The following is a 15,145-nucleotide window of genomic DNA, read 5'->3' as shown; positions in this document are numbered from 1 at the left end:
TTATTAAAGAAAGGGGTCCATTTGCTATCCTACACTATTATTTTTTTGACAGGGATTAAAACTATGAAGTAAAGATAGAATATATAGATAAAAAGAAAAAAACTTTGAGAACTGAAAAACTGATAAAATTTTTTTTTATCTGGATTCAGGATAGCTGTGTATCATATTAAAGAAATTAATTTGGAATAAAGTCAAGAACATATACTTTGTCTCTATTTTTTTTTCTTCTGTTTTGATTCCTTTTCTGGGATGATGAATCAGCATCTTGTCTTTTTATTTATTAATAGTTATATGAAGGTAAAATGGAGTAATTTTATGTACTTGAAACACCTACAGCTGGAAAGTATAAGTTTGTTTATATGTTATATAAGTCTCTCTTTTTTTCTAATTTGTTATAAGACTTTTAAAAGAAATAATGAATTATTATATTATTAATCTAAATAGGTCATTTTAATTTTCTTTACATTAGGAACTATTCTTGAAATAACAAAAAAACATAACCAGATACAAAATTTAACTTCCAATAATCTTATAAATTCAACATTTTAAACATAGGATAACAAATTTAATATAATAAATACTAACAATAGATTACTATATTTTTAATAAAACTATACGTGTACCCCAAAGAGGTCTAACATGAACTAGACATAATATTTATATCATACCCTACTCATAATATATTCATGAGAGGAAAAATTTAAGAATTCAGAGTCACACAGAAAGATAGTTTGTATAAAATCTTAATATAATAATATTACTGTCATTTTTGTAAAACGCGTTATATAGAATATTTATATTTATATGTATATTTTTTTAAAGAGATGAAACTATAAAAGTTGAATATCATGATATTTAACTGTTTTGTTGACATATCTGATTCTCCATTTTTTTTATTTTGTTTTCAATGAAGACAAAAAAAAATTGCTACCCAATGGGTTGGTTTCTTTCTTCTCACATTCATGGGATTCCAATGATAAAGTGCTAAACAAGTGTGGCTTTCAGAACACTTGAAGTTGTGAAGAGTCACTTATAATTAATAGGAAAGGTATTGATGTCATCAAATTTTATGATTTTATATGTTCATGTTTTAACCTAGGAAAAAATAATTTTACAATATCGTGTATTGGAAAAAGTATGTAGACTTTTATTTATGCAATCTTTTATATGTTAGTTTTATTATATATATAGTTTTATTTATATATATATATATATATATATATATATATATATATATATATATATATATATTTGGGTATGTAATATCAATATATTTTAAACGTATAATTAAGAAGATAACATACAATTTTATGTTATATTAAACTTTAAAAAATATGTTTTTGGAATATTTAATGTGCAATGTCTTAAATTTATAATGCTATATTTCTAATATATATAATGTTTTTGTTTCATTATGTATACCTTTATAATTTGATCCAGTCACCTCTCTTAACTTCACTTTTCCTTAGGCTCTATTGAATCTTCTTCAATATTGTCCAAATCCGAGCAGGTGAGTACTTGTTACCTTAATGCTCAAGTTAGCTTCAGTTACCGATCGATTATTACAATTAAGTCAAATATTCAATAAATATAATTCACTTACCTTCTTACCTTATTATGTATTTATAGGTTTCGAAATGAGCTTTTGGTTAAAATTGACCCAATTGCAACCCAATGTCTCATAAGCATGTTTTATCTAATTAATCATATTGTGCTTAATATGTAAGTTACCGATCGGTCATTGACATGTTCAGTTACTGATCGGTCATTAACATGTTCAGTGACCGATCAATCTTTACTAGTGCACATGTTTAGATAGATTGACCTACCGCTCTCGTTTCGATATTTTGCATTGATTGGCTGGTTTATACTATATAGTTTTTAATCACATTATTATTAGATTATTTAATTATTTTAAATTTTTAGTATGATATATAAAAAAATTAAATGAATATTTAATTGATATGAAATAAAAAATATTAAAACAATTTTAAAATTACTAAAGAAAAATTGTACAAAACTTATCTCTTAATAAATGGGATATAAGCAAGATATACAATATCTCTTTCCATGACAAAAAAAAATAGTAATCATACCATACAAATTCTACCAATATATAAATAGATGTAGAGTAGAAGGAGTAGTGAAAAAATAAACCAGCAAAAGAGCGTATGATACGAGAGTTAGACAAACAAAAAAAATAATAATATTAGAAAATGAATCATAATTCTTTCTTTACATTTTTGTATCAAACATATTTACTAACTTAAAAACTATAATTGATAATTAGAAGGTAACTCTTGTTACTTAAAAGTATTTAATTCATTTATTATTTTTATGGGACATTTGATGACATTTTGCAATAATCTTTATCTTAACAATTTTCTCATTAAAAATGAAATTCTTTAATTGCGATGTGATCCATCAACACATGTCACTAAATAATTGGATTGTAAGATTTATAATTTACATATTAATAATAATCATAAACAATAAACCCTTAAATATAAGAGTTTTCAATATCGAGTAAAGCAGAAACATACTTCTTAAAGCATTAGACATTAGGAATAATTAATAAACTGAAGTGGTGTCTGATTTTCTCTACAATAGTTCTCTCTATATTTTCTCTTTTGATGGAGATAAAGAGAAAAAACTGGAATGATACGTTTGCTCACAGAGGAGGACAACCATTTATGTAACCTTTGACGGTTACTTTTCTTTAGTTTCAATAATCATAATTTAGTCCATTCAAAGAATTAAAATTATTACTCGTCTCTACACAATAAAACTTTCATGACATATATGTCATTAGCCTCATTTACTTAATTAGATCACTTTATAATTGGCTAATAAAATACAATGTTCCTAACACATTTAATGATTTGTTATATATATATATGAATACCCAAAATTGCTAACAATCTCTCACTGGTCACAAATATATGAATACCCAAAATTGCTAACAATCCATATAAATCCTTAGAAATGTGTTAGACTTTATGAGCTCAAAATTGTCATTATATCTTGAACATATCCAAAAGTCTCGTTCTTATTCTCAACCAGTCCTTACTTTAGAGTAGTTAAAATAAAAACCAAACAACCATTAAAAAAAACGGACCGATCAATAATTTTCTAATAATGATCAAACTTAAAGATAAAATATGTTTACAGGTAAATTATGTTTATTAACTATTGGGCAGTAATTAGGTCAGACTTATTAAAAATTCATTGTGAAACTTATAAATATATGTTTAACGTAAAGATGTGGGTGATTGCAATTATTGCATTGTCAAGAGTTAACTCTACTTACCAAACGATTGTCTACTAACTTAAGCATCAGAATACATTTTGTAGGTAACTCCGTCGCACGGTCTAAAGGAGAGAAGGCGTGAAGACTTAGGTTGCAAGGCAATTTGGAGTTTGTTAGGAGTAGACTTGTCAATTTGGCCATATCATATGGTTTGGTCCTGACCCACATGGGTTGGGGTCAGAAAAATTCACAGGACCAAAAAGTCCCACATTGAAAAAGTTCACAGGTCAAAATTTCTCAAAAAACCATATGAATTAGGGTCAGTCCATGACTCTTCTTTTTTTTTAAAACATATTCATTTTGAATACAAGAAAAAATACAATTAACTCCTAATTTGTTGCAAATATAATTACTTTTAAATTGTCAAAAAACTATATATAAACAATCATCTTGTATAACTCTAACTCCAGAAATAATACTGATATACCATTTTTTTCTTTTATGATTATTTTACTTTTATAACGTGTCTCAAATGAATATAAATATATATCACTTTACTTTTCTAAATATAAGAAAAAAAAACATTAATTAAAAAATCAACCAGAACATAAATTTATAAACTTTTTAGAGTAAAATCTTTTTACGTAAATTCTTGTTACATTTAATATAAAAATACACTTTATACATTGGCGGTAATTATAATATATAAAATTATTGTTGTGCATGTGCCAATTTAATTAACTAAAATACAAATTAAAAATAAATATATTAACATCAACAACTAAAATAAATGTTCATCTATATAAAATGTTAATCAAAATAAATATTAAAAATAAATAATTTAGTTGAACATCCCATTTTAATAGTATAAAACTATCAAAATGAAACGTTACATAGATGCTACTAGAACAACTAGGTAAAACAAGTCTCTTTCAAAGAAGAGATCTAATTCTGTAGATTTATCTAATAACTCATATGCTTATCCCTAACCTTTAGCTTGAACAATTGAAAAGGTGAATCCCTAAGCTCACACCATTAGGTGATCATCGCAAAAGAGAAATAACATACAAAGACAGACAACAGAAAAGCAAGGGTAAGCTAGATACCAAAGAAATCATATCACATTTATAACATCGCATACATAAATAATTTATATCACATACATCAACCCAAACATCTTAACATGCAGAGACCTAGATTGACTATCCGAATTTAGTATGAATGTTGAGCTATGGCGGGTCGTACACTTGTGGTGGCCTCTACTACTTTTCAAAGTCATTGCCAACGAGTTTCACCCTACCACACTCGAAAGGTTAGTTTGTTTTGGGCCTTGGAGCATATTGGAAGCCCCCAAGACTAAGACCTCCTACTACTCCTCACCACATGTGTCAATCCTCTCTACTTGAGAATGAAAAACCATTGGAGTTCATGATAACCCCCAAGGCTGAGCTCCCTGCATTTATACTAATGATACTTGAACCTCACCAAAAGGATTCACTTTGGAACTTACTTTTACCACTTTGAAACCACACACCTTCACTTGAAATCTGAACATATGAATTTGATACACACATATACTCATACATAATCATACTACATTCTTAGATGAAACAAAGCCTCACTCTAAATCAAGAAATAGCAAAAGATGAAAATACAATGGTCCAAACCCCCAACTTACTCGCTTAGCGACTCTATTCGCTAGGCGAATGTCCAAACAGTGGTCCAGACCTTCAACCATCTCGCCCAACGACCCAACTCGCTAGGCGAAACAAAAAACAGTGTGCCAAACCTTCGACCACTCACTCAACGCACAAAGTCTCTTCGCTTAGTTAAAGCCCACTCGCTCAGCGCACCAAGTTTATTAGCTGAGCACAAACAAAAACAGTGGGTTCTGCTCACTCACCTCTCGCTCAACGGGGAGTTCACTCAGCGAGACTACATAATTCAGCGCACCCATGCTAAAGTGTTTACTAACCAAATTGAACTTCAAAATCTACCAAACCTCAACCTATGGACCTAAATTGCATTCTACCACTTTTTGGCACTGTTTTAAGTGACTTAAGAACTCTAATAAGTCCTAAGTGACTTAAGAACTCTAATAAGTCCTAAGTGACTTATCAAGACTATCCCAACTGACCTTTAGAGCACCTAACTCCCAAATCAAAATTTCACCACTTCACTTCCTCTAAATTAGCTCTAAACAAAGTCAAATTGTATCCATTCATAATCAACCAACTTTATCACAGATTTCTAACATATTATACATCCAATAACATATCAAATCATCATACAATACATTTCAAAATCATAGTTCATCATTTCACAATCAAAACGCACAATCCATTATTCTACAACTACTCATAGGAGAAAATTCTCATACAATTAGTTCAAGATTTCTAAATTTTTTTCAAACATGCATGATTAACATCAAACAAAGCAAGCTTACCTCAAGAAATTTGCATAGTTATCAAAGAAACCTCGACTGTTGCTTACACCGTAAGGAAACTCTAGAAACACTTGAATCACCAAATTGTGAAAGGAAAAAGTCCTTAGGACCTTAGATTAACCAAGAAGCTCAAAGAACAACACAAAACACACATGCAATGGACACTTCCATGCATGGACTCAATTAAAGAGCGAAGAGAAAAAATGAGTTATAACTTACTTACTCTATTGTATAAACCAATCGGATAGATTTGTAGACCTCGTTGTCGTGGTCGATTAGGTACCTCCTGATCTTCAAATAAATGACTTAAGAGTTAGAACTCTTAGAGAGAAGGTTAAGAACTATAAAAAAGTATATTCTAAAGAGATAATACATTTTAAAATAATGAAACTCGTTTATCACAAAACTATTTATAATAAAATTATTTAATATTAAAATAATCGAGTTTTACTATTTTTAAACTACCACTACTTCTAAAAATATCATTTTTTAGGGTTTTATATTAGTTAACTTTAATAAATACTAAAAATAAATATTAGCGTTAATTTAAATATTAATTAAAATAAATAGAGTTAATTAAAATAAATCTTCATCAATATAAAATGTTAATAAAAATAAATACTAAAAATAAATAATTTAATTAAATATAATAAATACTAAAAAATTAGTGTTAAATATTAATTAAAATAAATAGAGTTAATTAAAATAAATGTTCATAAATATAAAACATTAATCAAAATAAATATTAAAAATAAATAGTTTAATTAACTTTAGTAAATACTAAAAATAAATAGTTAGTGTTAGTTTAAACATTAATTAAAATAAATATTAAAAATTAGATTATAAATCTTAAATATAGAAATTTTAATCTTGTTTTATTTCTTTTCTTATAAAATTAATATATAATATTTTATTTTATAATTAATTTTTCCTTAAATAAGTATAATTATAAGGTAAAAGAATTATATTTTATAACAACATTTATTAAAATAAGACATTATCCTTATCATACTGATTAATAAAAATATATATTCAATAAAAGAACAGTGTTAGTTTGTTTTTCTTTTCATTTATTTTTTTAATAATATCCGATTAAAGTTATCATGACCGTTTTCCTTTTAACATATTTATGTTAAAATATCAGAGAAGAATAAAAAGAAACTAAATCCTTAAAACTTTATTTTCACAAAAAATTACTATATATATATAGTTTAAAACACGTATATTACGTCTTTTTAAAAAAAAATTAAATTACTTTTTAATAAACACTTTTATTTTATACAAATTATTTAACTTAAAAGTTAAATGTGTCATTTTCAAAAAGTTTTAAAAAAGTTAAAGATGCAGGAAGAAATCAGTAAGGTGCAGAATAAATCAGAGTGTAGGTAGAACGTCCAAAAAAAAATTTGTGTTTTTCGATTTACTTTTGTTTGTTTCTTTATGTTCAAAACTCAAAAAAAAAGGTGACATGACATGACGGGAGGGAAAATAATTACACCTAATATTTATTTATTTGAATTAAAACTAAAGTAGGTGTAAGTTTTATAGGTCTTATATGTAGTAAACATGTTTGACAATATAGGGAGAGATGGTGATCGTCGAGAAAAGCTTCACCTCAGAAATATCTACCCAATAAAGTTTACGTGGTGAAGGGAAAAGAAGAGGTAGAGAAGATGGCAGCAAGCAGCAGTTCACATGGCAGAACAAGAGTACCTCTGTTGGAAGAATCTGACATTAAGGGAAGAGAAAACAGAAAATGGTGGAACAACGTTTTGGACATGGAAGAGGCCAAACATCAACTCTTGTTTTCGCTTCCTATGATTCTTACAAACTTGTTCTATTACTTAATCACTTTGGTTTCTGTCATGCTTGTTGGTCACTTAGGAGACCTTCAACTTGCTGGTGCTACTCTTGCAAACTCATGGTTCAGTGTAACTGGCGTCGCTCTCATGGTACTTCTTTCCTTTACTTTCTTTTCCTCAATGTCTTGTTGGAATTTAGCATATAAATGTTTTTTTCATTATAGAAATAATTTAACTGTGTCTCTAACTTTCAAATCGGATAAAAGTAGTAAAGTTAAACATAAATGTTTCAAAATTTTGGATTAAAAATAATCTCTCCGATGATCTTTTTTCAGGCAAAAGTGTTGTATTCTTATACAGATTCTAAATCTATGCTTAGTTGTAGAGGATAGATACATAGGCTTCATTATATTACACACTTTTCGATTTAAACAGTAATCGATTTGCTACTTGTCTCTGCAACTATAATATATGTTGGCAAACCTGTTTAACTACTTTTATTAATGTTTCATGACTCAGTCAGCCGAACCATGTCCATAATGATAAAATTTGTACAGAAATAATTATATTTCCTGAAACAGTGAAAGAGAAGACGTTATTGTTATTATCACGACAATAGAAAGGATACTTTCATACGGACATAAATAGTTTATATTCATTTAACATTATTTTTTCTTACATTTTACTTTTATTTTTAAGAAATATAAAAATTTACTTTTTTAAGATTATTTTATTGTGTATCAAATGAATTTAAATATATATCATTTTATCATTATTCTATTATTATTAATGATAATTACATGAACACGAAACATTACAACACATTCATCACATCACGTACATAATGATCGTTGTGTCAACTTATAGGTTGATTGCGCACTTTCAGTATATTTTTTCTTGTTTTGCATAATAAAGAGAAGCATTTCTCTTCATCTCATTTTTACTTCCCACTTTATTATCTTGTTTACTTGTCTAAGTTCTTAACTTAATATATACTTCACTTTTGGCGTATAAGTATCTATCCAAATTTAACACCATAGCATTTTCTCAATGCTCACTGAATGCAATCAGAGAAGATTGTATTGCTCTATTACACAATAAGTTGATACTAAATTTATAGTAATACCTCGTCAATAGTGGTATAATAATAATAACGAATACATAAGAATGATGTTATTGTTTGATTGAAAACTTATTCTTGTCATAGGTTGGTTTGAGTGGGGCATTGGAAACATTGTGTGGGCAAGGATTTGGTGCAAAGGAATATCATATGCTGGGAATTTACCTACAGGCCTCATGCATCATATCTCTCATTTTTTCCGTCATTGTATCCGTTATTTGGTTCTATACAGAACCCATCCTGGTGTTGCTTCACCAATCTCATGACATTGCAAGAACAGCTGCTCTTTATATGAGGTTTTTTATCCCGGGATTGTTTGCATATAGCTTCTTGCAAAACATGTTGAGGTTTCTTCAGACACAATCTGTAGTAATGCCATTGGTTCTACTCTCAGCTCTTCCATTGCTTCTTCATATTGGCATTGCATATGCCTTGGTTCAGGGGTCAAGTCTCAGTTTCACAGGTGCACCAGTTGCAACTTCTATTTCCCTATGGATATCAATGCTATTACTAGCCTTTTATGTAATGTATGCTAAGAAGTTCAGGCAGACATGGCAAGGATTTTCAATGGATTCATTCAATTACGTACTTACAAACATGAAACTAGCTCTACCTTCAGCTGCCATGGTATGGTATGAACACAAAAACAACCCTTCACTTTGTTAGTCCAACTATTCATCTTAGAAAGCTGATCGAGGAGCAGTAGCTTCATTTCTAAACTTACATTGCAACTTATAGATTAATGAAGGTTTAAATATGTTTTTTTTTTGTTTCTGTTGATGCAAAATTAAAATTCCTTCGTCTATCTGAATTTTGATACATTTTGATCTTCAAAATAAATAAATATAGGTATTCTAGCCCAACTGGTTGAAAAATAAATAAATATAGTTATTCTAGTCCAACTGTTTGAAAAATAAATAAATATAGTTATTCTAGTCCTGAAATTTTTTTTTATATTTTAAACTATATTTCAGGTTAATTATATTTAAACTGTTTATATAATGTGACATATTTAAGATCAAATGTCGTGTTAGAATACCCTTTAAAAAAAGTTAACACTTTTGTATTACATGTACTATATCTATTCATTTTTAAATTGGGAATAAAAATTTATCAAAGTTTGAGACATAAATAAATTCAAATTTTGCATCCAAATTTAGAGACTAAAAACATATTTAACCCTTAAAATAATTTCTTATATTTTTTTTGTGTATAAATATAAGTTCCTTGTTACTCTATTTGTTGTTTATGTAATGCAAGTTTGGAGTATTGGGCTTTTGAAGTTTTGGTTTTCTTAGCTGGACTTTTGCCTAACTCCCAGATAACAACTTCTTTGATTGCAATATGGTAAGGTTCTAACTGCCTTTATATTTCTATTCTTAATTAAATTGAGATGTTCATGTAGTTTAATGTTGTCAATCTTCAAAAACTCTACAGTACAAATACAGAATTCGTAGCCTACATGATCACTTACGGTCTCAGTGCAGCTGCAAGGTTAGTCAGTTGAACACATTCTCTATACTTCGATTACTTCACATATTTTCTAATAAATTATTGAAAAGTTGAAATTTAATTTTGATAGCACAAGGGTATCCAATGAATTGGGAGCAGGCAACCCAGAACGAGCTAAAAATGCAATGAATGTCACTCTGAAGCTCTCTCTACTCCTGGGTTTCTGTTTTGTTTTGGCACTTGGATTTGGTCATAATATCTGGATTCAGTTTTTCAGTGATAGTGCTACAATCAAAGAGGAGTTTGCATCAGTGGCACCTTTGCTTGCCCTTTCCATATTACTAGATGCCATCCAAGGTGTCTTGTCAGGTTTGAATTCTTCGTTACTTTTTTGTGGGATTTTTTACAATTAGATTCACTAGAAGAAGTTATATGTATGTTACTTTAGTCTCATCTATCTAAAACCTCGAAATGTAGAGTTTATAGATTTTTTACATATATGATGATTAATTTTGTCAATTTTATCTGGTGTGAAACTCCTACTTGGATTATTTTACAACACTTTTTGTTAAGAAATAAACTTCAAGTCTAACTCAAACTGGTTTATAAGGTGAAGTTTGCATCCACTTATATATTTTAAATTGGATTTATCGATAGTCGATGTGGGACTCCAGCACACCCCCTCTCACGCCGAGGTATATACATCTTGATCGTAAGACTAATATTAATGGGTGTTCCAATAGTGGTCTGATAGCGGATAGAACAATATGTCCAACAAATATTGCTAGGATATACTCTAATCAGACTATGATATTATGTTACGAAGTAAACTTTAAGCCTAACTCAGTCCCATAAAACCAGTTTATAAAGTGAGACCCACTTATATACTATATATTGGTCTTATCTCTAGTTAATATGGGATTTCTAAGAGACATGTGTTATCATTGTACCTTGAACATTAACAAAGAATTATTATAAGGTAAATTGTGTTTAATGCTGCAGGGGTGGCCAGAGGATGTGGCTGGCAGCACTTGGCTGTTTACATTAACCTTGCAACTTTTTATCTCATTGGTCTGCCAATTTCATGTCTCCTAGCATTTAAGACCAATTTGCAGTATAAGGTGAATAAAATATTGAAGGCATATGCTGGTTATGTTTGTTTTTATATAAAAGAGAATCATCTTGATTCTGTGAAACGGCTTTAACTAATTTTACTAATATATTTGTCATGAATTTGCTTTGTTATATAGGGTTTATGGATTGGTCTGATTTGTGGACTGCTTTGTCAGACGGTGACTCTCTTCCTTTTCATGAGGCGTGCCAAATGGTCTAAATTGGATCTTTCCCACGAAGACAAAGACGAAGACCATCCTCTTCTTATATAAACATCTGCCAAACTGACGGTGAACTGGCGAAAATTAAAGGTTCACATTCTATATATGTAAAAGGTGATCTCACATGGGTTGGAATGGACATAATTTGGCAGCACTTTTCTTGCTTATATTCATCTTGAGAGAAGTGCAAACACTTCCTTTTTTTTCTGTGGTGGATACTATTTTCATGATAATTTTAATACATGCATTCTTGATGGTTTTTGAACTCGAGTTTCTTACCATTCCAACGTAATTTCATTATGAAATTATAAAAATAGTACAAGTTTAAAAATAATTTGAAGTTTTGGCAAATCATACAATTTCGCACGATTTATCCAAACTTAATCTTTTTTAAACTAGCATAATTATAATTTTATAATAAAATTACATCATAGTAAATAAGTAGAGTTTATCTTCATTGAGCCAAGAGATTAGATCACTAGGATTAGTTTGAACTTAAATATGTTTTCTTGAAGTCTAATCTTCAACTCCAATTTCGGTGAAATCATTAAAAAGAATGACACAAAAGATATGGGTTCTTTTTCTGGACAATATCATCATAAACACATTTAGATAAAAGATTGTACCACTACTTTTTCTCTATATATTATTCTACCATTTTCTACCTAATATGAAATTCTGACGCATTAAAAAACAGAGTCTACATAAAGAATTTTGCTTAGTCCAAAATACAGAACAGTATCTCATCCAGCTTGTTCAACCACTATACCATTTCGTTATAAGATTTCCTGAAAATATAATAATTTTATTGCAAATCTTTGTTCTCATATGGCCGTGGTCAGATTGGAGCAGGATCAGACAAACACTAGCATATTTGTGAAGAATATTCTAATACTAGACCCAGTCCAAACATGATCCAGTGCTTGAAACTTTGAAAGCCTGAACACAACACCCACCAGATTTTTTATTCGGATGAGCAAAGATATTTCTCATATTCTGCTTTTATGATCAAACACAAAAACATCTGCTTTAAGAAATTATCTGTCATGAAGTAATTTCTGGTGCATAGTTTCAGAAAATTTAGTGGTTTGAGAACATATAAATAGGGATTACCAATCACTGAAGAGCTTCCTCATCACACGCATATATACATGGATAGCATAGAGCAGATGAAAGAGGAGATAGAGAAAATGGATGAAAGTCCCAGTTCAGATAGCACAGCAACACCTCTATTAAGGGTAACTAATGATGAAGAAGAGAACACAAGGTGGTGGAATAGAGTGTTGGACATGGAAGAGGCCAAGCATCAACTATTGTTTTCTCTTCCAATGATTCTTACTAACATATTCTATTACTTGATCACTTCGGTTTCTGTCATGCTAGTAGGTCACCTTGGAGAGCTTCAGCTTGCTGGTGCTACTCTTTCAAACTCATGGTTCAATGTCACAGGCTCTGCAGTCATGGTAATTCCTCTCTCTTTTCAAAACCCTTTCCTACAAAATAATAAATAGATTAAACTCCTTGATCATAGCTTTATTCTGTTGTTATTAGGTTGGTTTGAGTGGGGCATTGGAAACACTGTGTGGGCAAGGATTTGGAGCAAAGGAATACCAAGTGTTGGGAATTTACCTACAAGCCTCTTGTATCATATCTCTAATTTTTTCCATCATGGTATCCATTATTTGGTTCTATACAGAACCTGTCCTAGTGTTTCTTCATCAATCTCAGGACATTGCAAGAACAACTGCTCTTTATATGAAGTTTTTGATCCCTGGATTATTTGCATACAGCTTCTTGCAAAATATTCTGAGGTTTCTCCAGACACAATCTGTGGTAATGCCGTTGGTTGTACTTTCAGCTCTTCCATTGTTGGTTCATATTGGTATTGCATATGCCTTGGTTCAGTGGTCAGGTCTGAGCTTCATAGGTTCACCAGTTGCAGCTTCTATTTCACAATGGATATCAATGCTATTACTGGCCTTTTATGTCATGTATGCTAAGAAGTTCAAGCAGACATGGCAAGGCTTTTCAACGCATTCATTCCATTACGTATTCACAAACATTAAACTGGCTCTTCCCTCTGCTGCAATGGTATGGTATGAGCCACAAAACAACCCTTCATTTTGTTAGTCCTTTTGACTATGGATCTTTCTTTGCTAAATCAGTAGAAGTAGCCTAATTTGCTAAAGATACATGATATAAATGTGTATTGAAACAATTTCTGCAGTTCAGATTATGAAAATGTTATTGTAAATTAATGTTATCATCATACTATCTGTTGTTTATGCTATGCAAGTTTGGAGTACTGGGCTTTTGAAGTTCTGGTATTCTTAAGTGGTCTACTGCCAAAGTCACAGATAACAACTTCGTTGGTTGCAATATGGTAGAGTTCCAATAGCTCTATACTCTTGTTCCTCTAAAACAACAAAATATTCAAATGATTTACTATTGTTACAATCTTAAAAAAATCTGCAGTTTAAACACACAATTCATTGCATACACAATCCCTATTGGTCTCGGGGCTGCTGCAAGGTTAGATGGTTGAACACATTCTTCTTTGCTTGCATTTTTACAAATGTTCTGAATCAACCTTATAGTACATGAATTGAAAAGTTGAAGTTTAACTTAGACAGCACAAGGGTATCCAATGAATTGGGAGCAGGCAACCCGGAAGGAGCTAAACATGCAATGAATGTCACTGTCAAGCTCTCTTTCCTCCTTAGTTTCTGCTTTGCTTTGGCGCTTGGATTTGGACATGATATCTGGATTCAGCTTTTCAGTGATAGTTCTAAAATTAAAGACGAGTTTACTTCAGTGACACCCTTGCTTGCCATTTCTATAGTACTAGATGCTGTTCAAGGTGTCATGCAAGGTTTGAATTTCTTAAATTGTGCTAACATCTTTGATGTTTTTGTCAAATTTCCTTGTCCTACCTCCCATTATTTTACCCTTACTGTAACTCCTTTAATTGTTTGACCTGGCCCTTATTTGTTTCAGAAAAACATTTGTGTCTGAAAAGTTAAAAAACCAAGAAATTATATGAAATCTGAAAAACTTCAAATTCTCAGGTGAAAACTGTGTTTAATGCTACAGGGGCAGCCAGAGGATGTGGCCTGCAACACTCCACTGCATACATTAATCTTTCAACTTTTTATCTTGTTGGCTTACCAATATCATGTCTCCTGGGATTTAAGACCAATTTGCAGTATAAGGTAAATAAAATATTTTGATTGTTTTTTGCTCTGATATCTTGAAGCATCATCATGATTATGAGACCTTTTTGCATTCATGAGTTTTAATATTTTAGTTGTATTAAAATGTATAGGGTTTATGGATTGGTCTGATTTGTGGGCTGCTATGTCAAGCTGGAACTCTCTTCCTTTTCTTAAGGCGTGCCAAATGGACTAAACTGGATCTGCTTAGAGACAAAGATAAAGACCATCTTTCTCTTGTTTAATTGATCGTCTTCCAAACTGACACTGAATTGATGAAAAAAAGATCATGACAAAATGGGGTGAACATGATTTTTGTAAAACGTTTCTTGCTCAAACTCATTTTGAGAATGCTATAATATAAACTAATCAACTAAGAAATTCTGCCTTGAAAATCACTTGATTAATGAGAGAGTAATTTCTCGCATAAAGAATGAAACCTCTCAATATTTTTTTTCCATGCATTCTTCAGTTGAATTTATATTTGAATGAAGAAAGCTCATTCTTGAATGTTTGATTTTGTCAGGAA

General features: G+C 30.2%; 2 protein-coding genes across 3 annotated transcripts; both read left to right on the top strand.

Annotated features, from left to right (window-relative positions):
* The first annotated feature begins 7,261 nt into the window (after positions 1–7,261).
* Positions 7,262–11,669, top strand: LOC108334360 (protein DETOXIFICATION 19). Its single transcript, XM_017570153.2, has 7 exons — positions 7,262–7,648; positions 8,706–9,250; positions 9,879–9,965; positions 10,056–10,112; positions 10,201–10,439; positions 11,073–11,191; positions 11,321–11,669. The coding sequence occupies exons 1-7, from the start codon at positions 7,370–7,372 to the stop codon at positions 11,453–11,455; spliced, it is 1,461 nt and encodes a 486-aa protein (XP_017425642.1). The 5' UTR covers positions 7,262–7,369; the 3' UTR covers positions 11,456–11,669.
* Positions 11,670–11,803: 134 nt separating this feature from the next.
* On the top strand, positions 11,804–14,923 carry LOC108334359 (protein DETOXIFICATION 18-like). 2 transcript variants are annotated; one of them, XM_017570150.2, is made up of 7 exons: positions 11,804–12,867; positions 12,956–13,500; positions 13,701–13,787; positions 13,880–13,936; positions 14,038–14,276; positions 14,498–14,616; positions 14,730–14,923. In XM_017570150.2, the coding sequence occupies exons 1-7, from the start codon at positions 12,556–12,558 to the stop codon at positions 14,859–14,861; spliced, it is 1,491 nt and encodes a 496-aa protein (XP_017425639.1). In that variant the 5' UTR covers positions 11,804–12,555; the 3' UTR covers positions 14,862–14,923. The 2 variants fall into 2 exon arrangements, with proteins under 2 accessions (XP_017425639.1, XP_017425641.1); XM_017570152.2 differs by lacking the exon at positions 14,730–14,923 and having other exon boundaries at positions 14,473–14,610.
* The last annotated feature ends 222 nt before the right edge of the window (positions 14,924–15,145 follow it).

This window comes from Vigna angularis, chromosome 11 (assembly GCF_016808095.1).
Source record: "Vigna angularis cultivar LongXiaoDou No.4 chromosome 11, ASM1680809v1, whole genome shotgun sequence".
NCBI lineage: Eukaryota > Viridiplantae > Streptophyta > Magnoliopsida > Fabales > Fabaceae > Vigna > Vigna angularis.
This window is presented reverse-complemented; position numbering and strand designations above follow the sequence as displayed.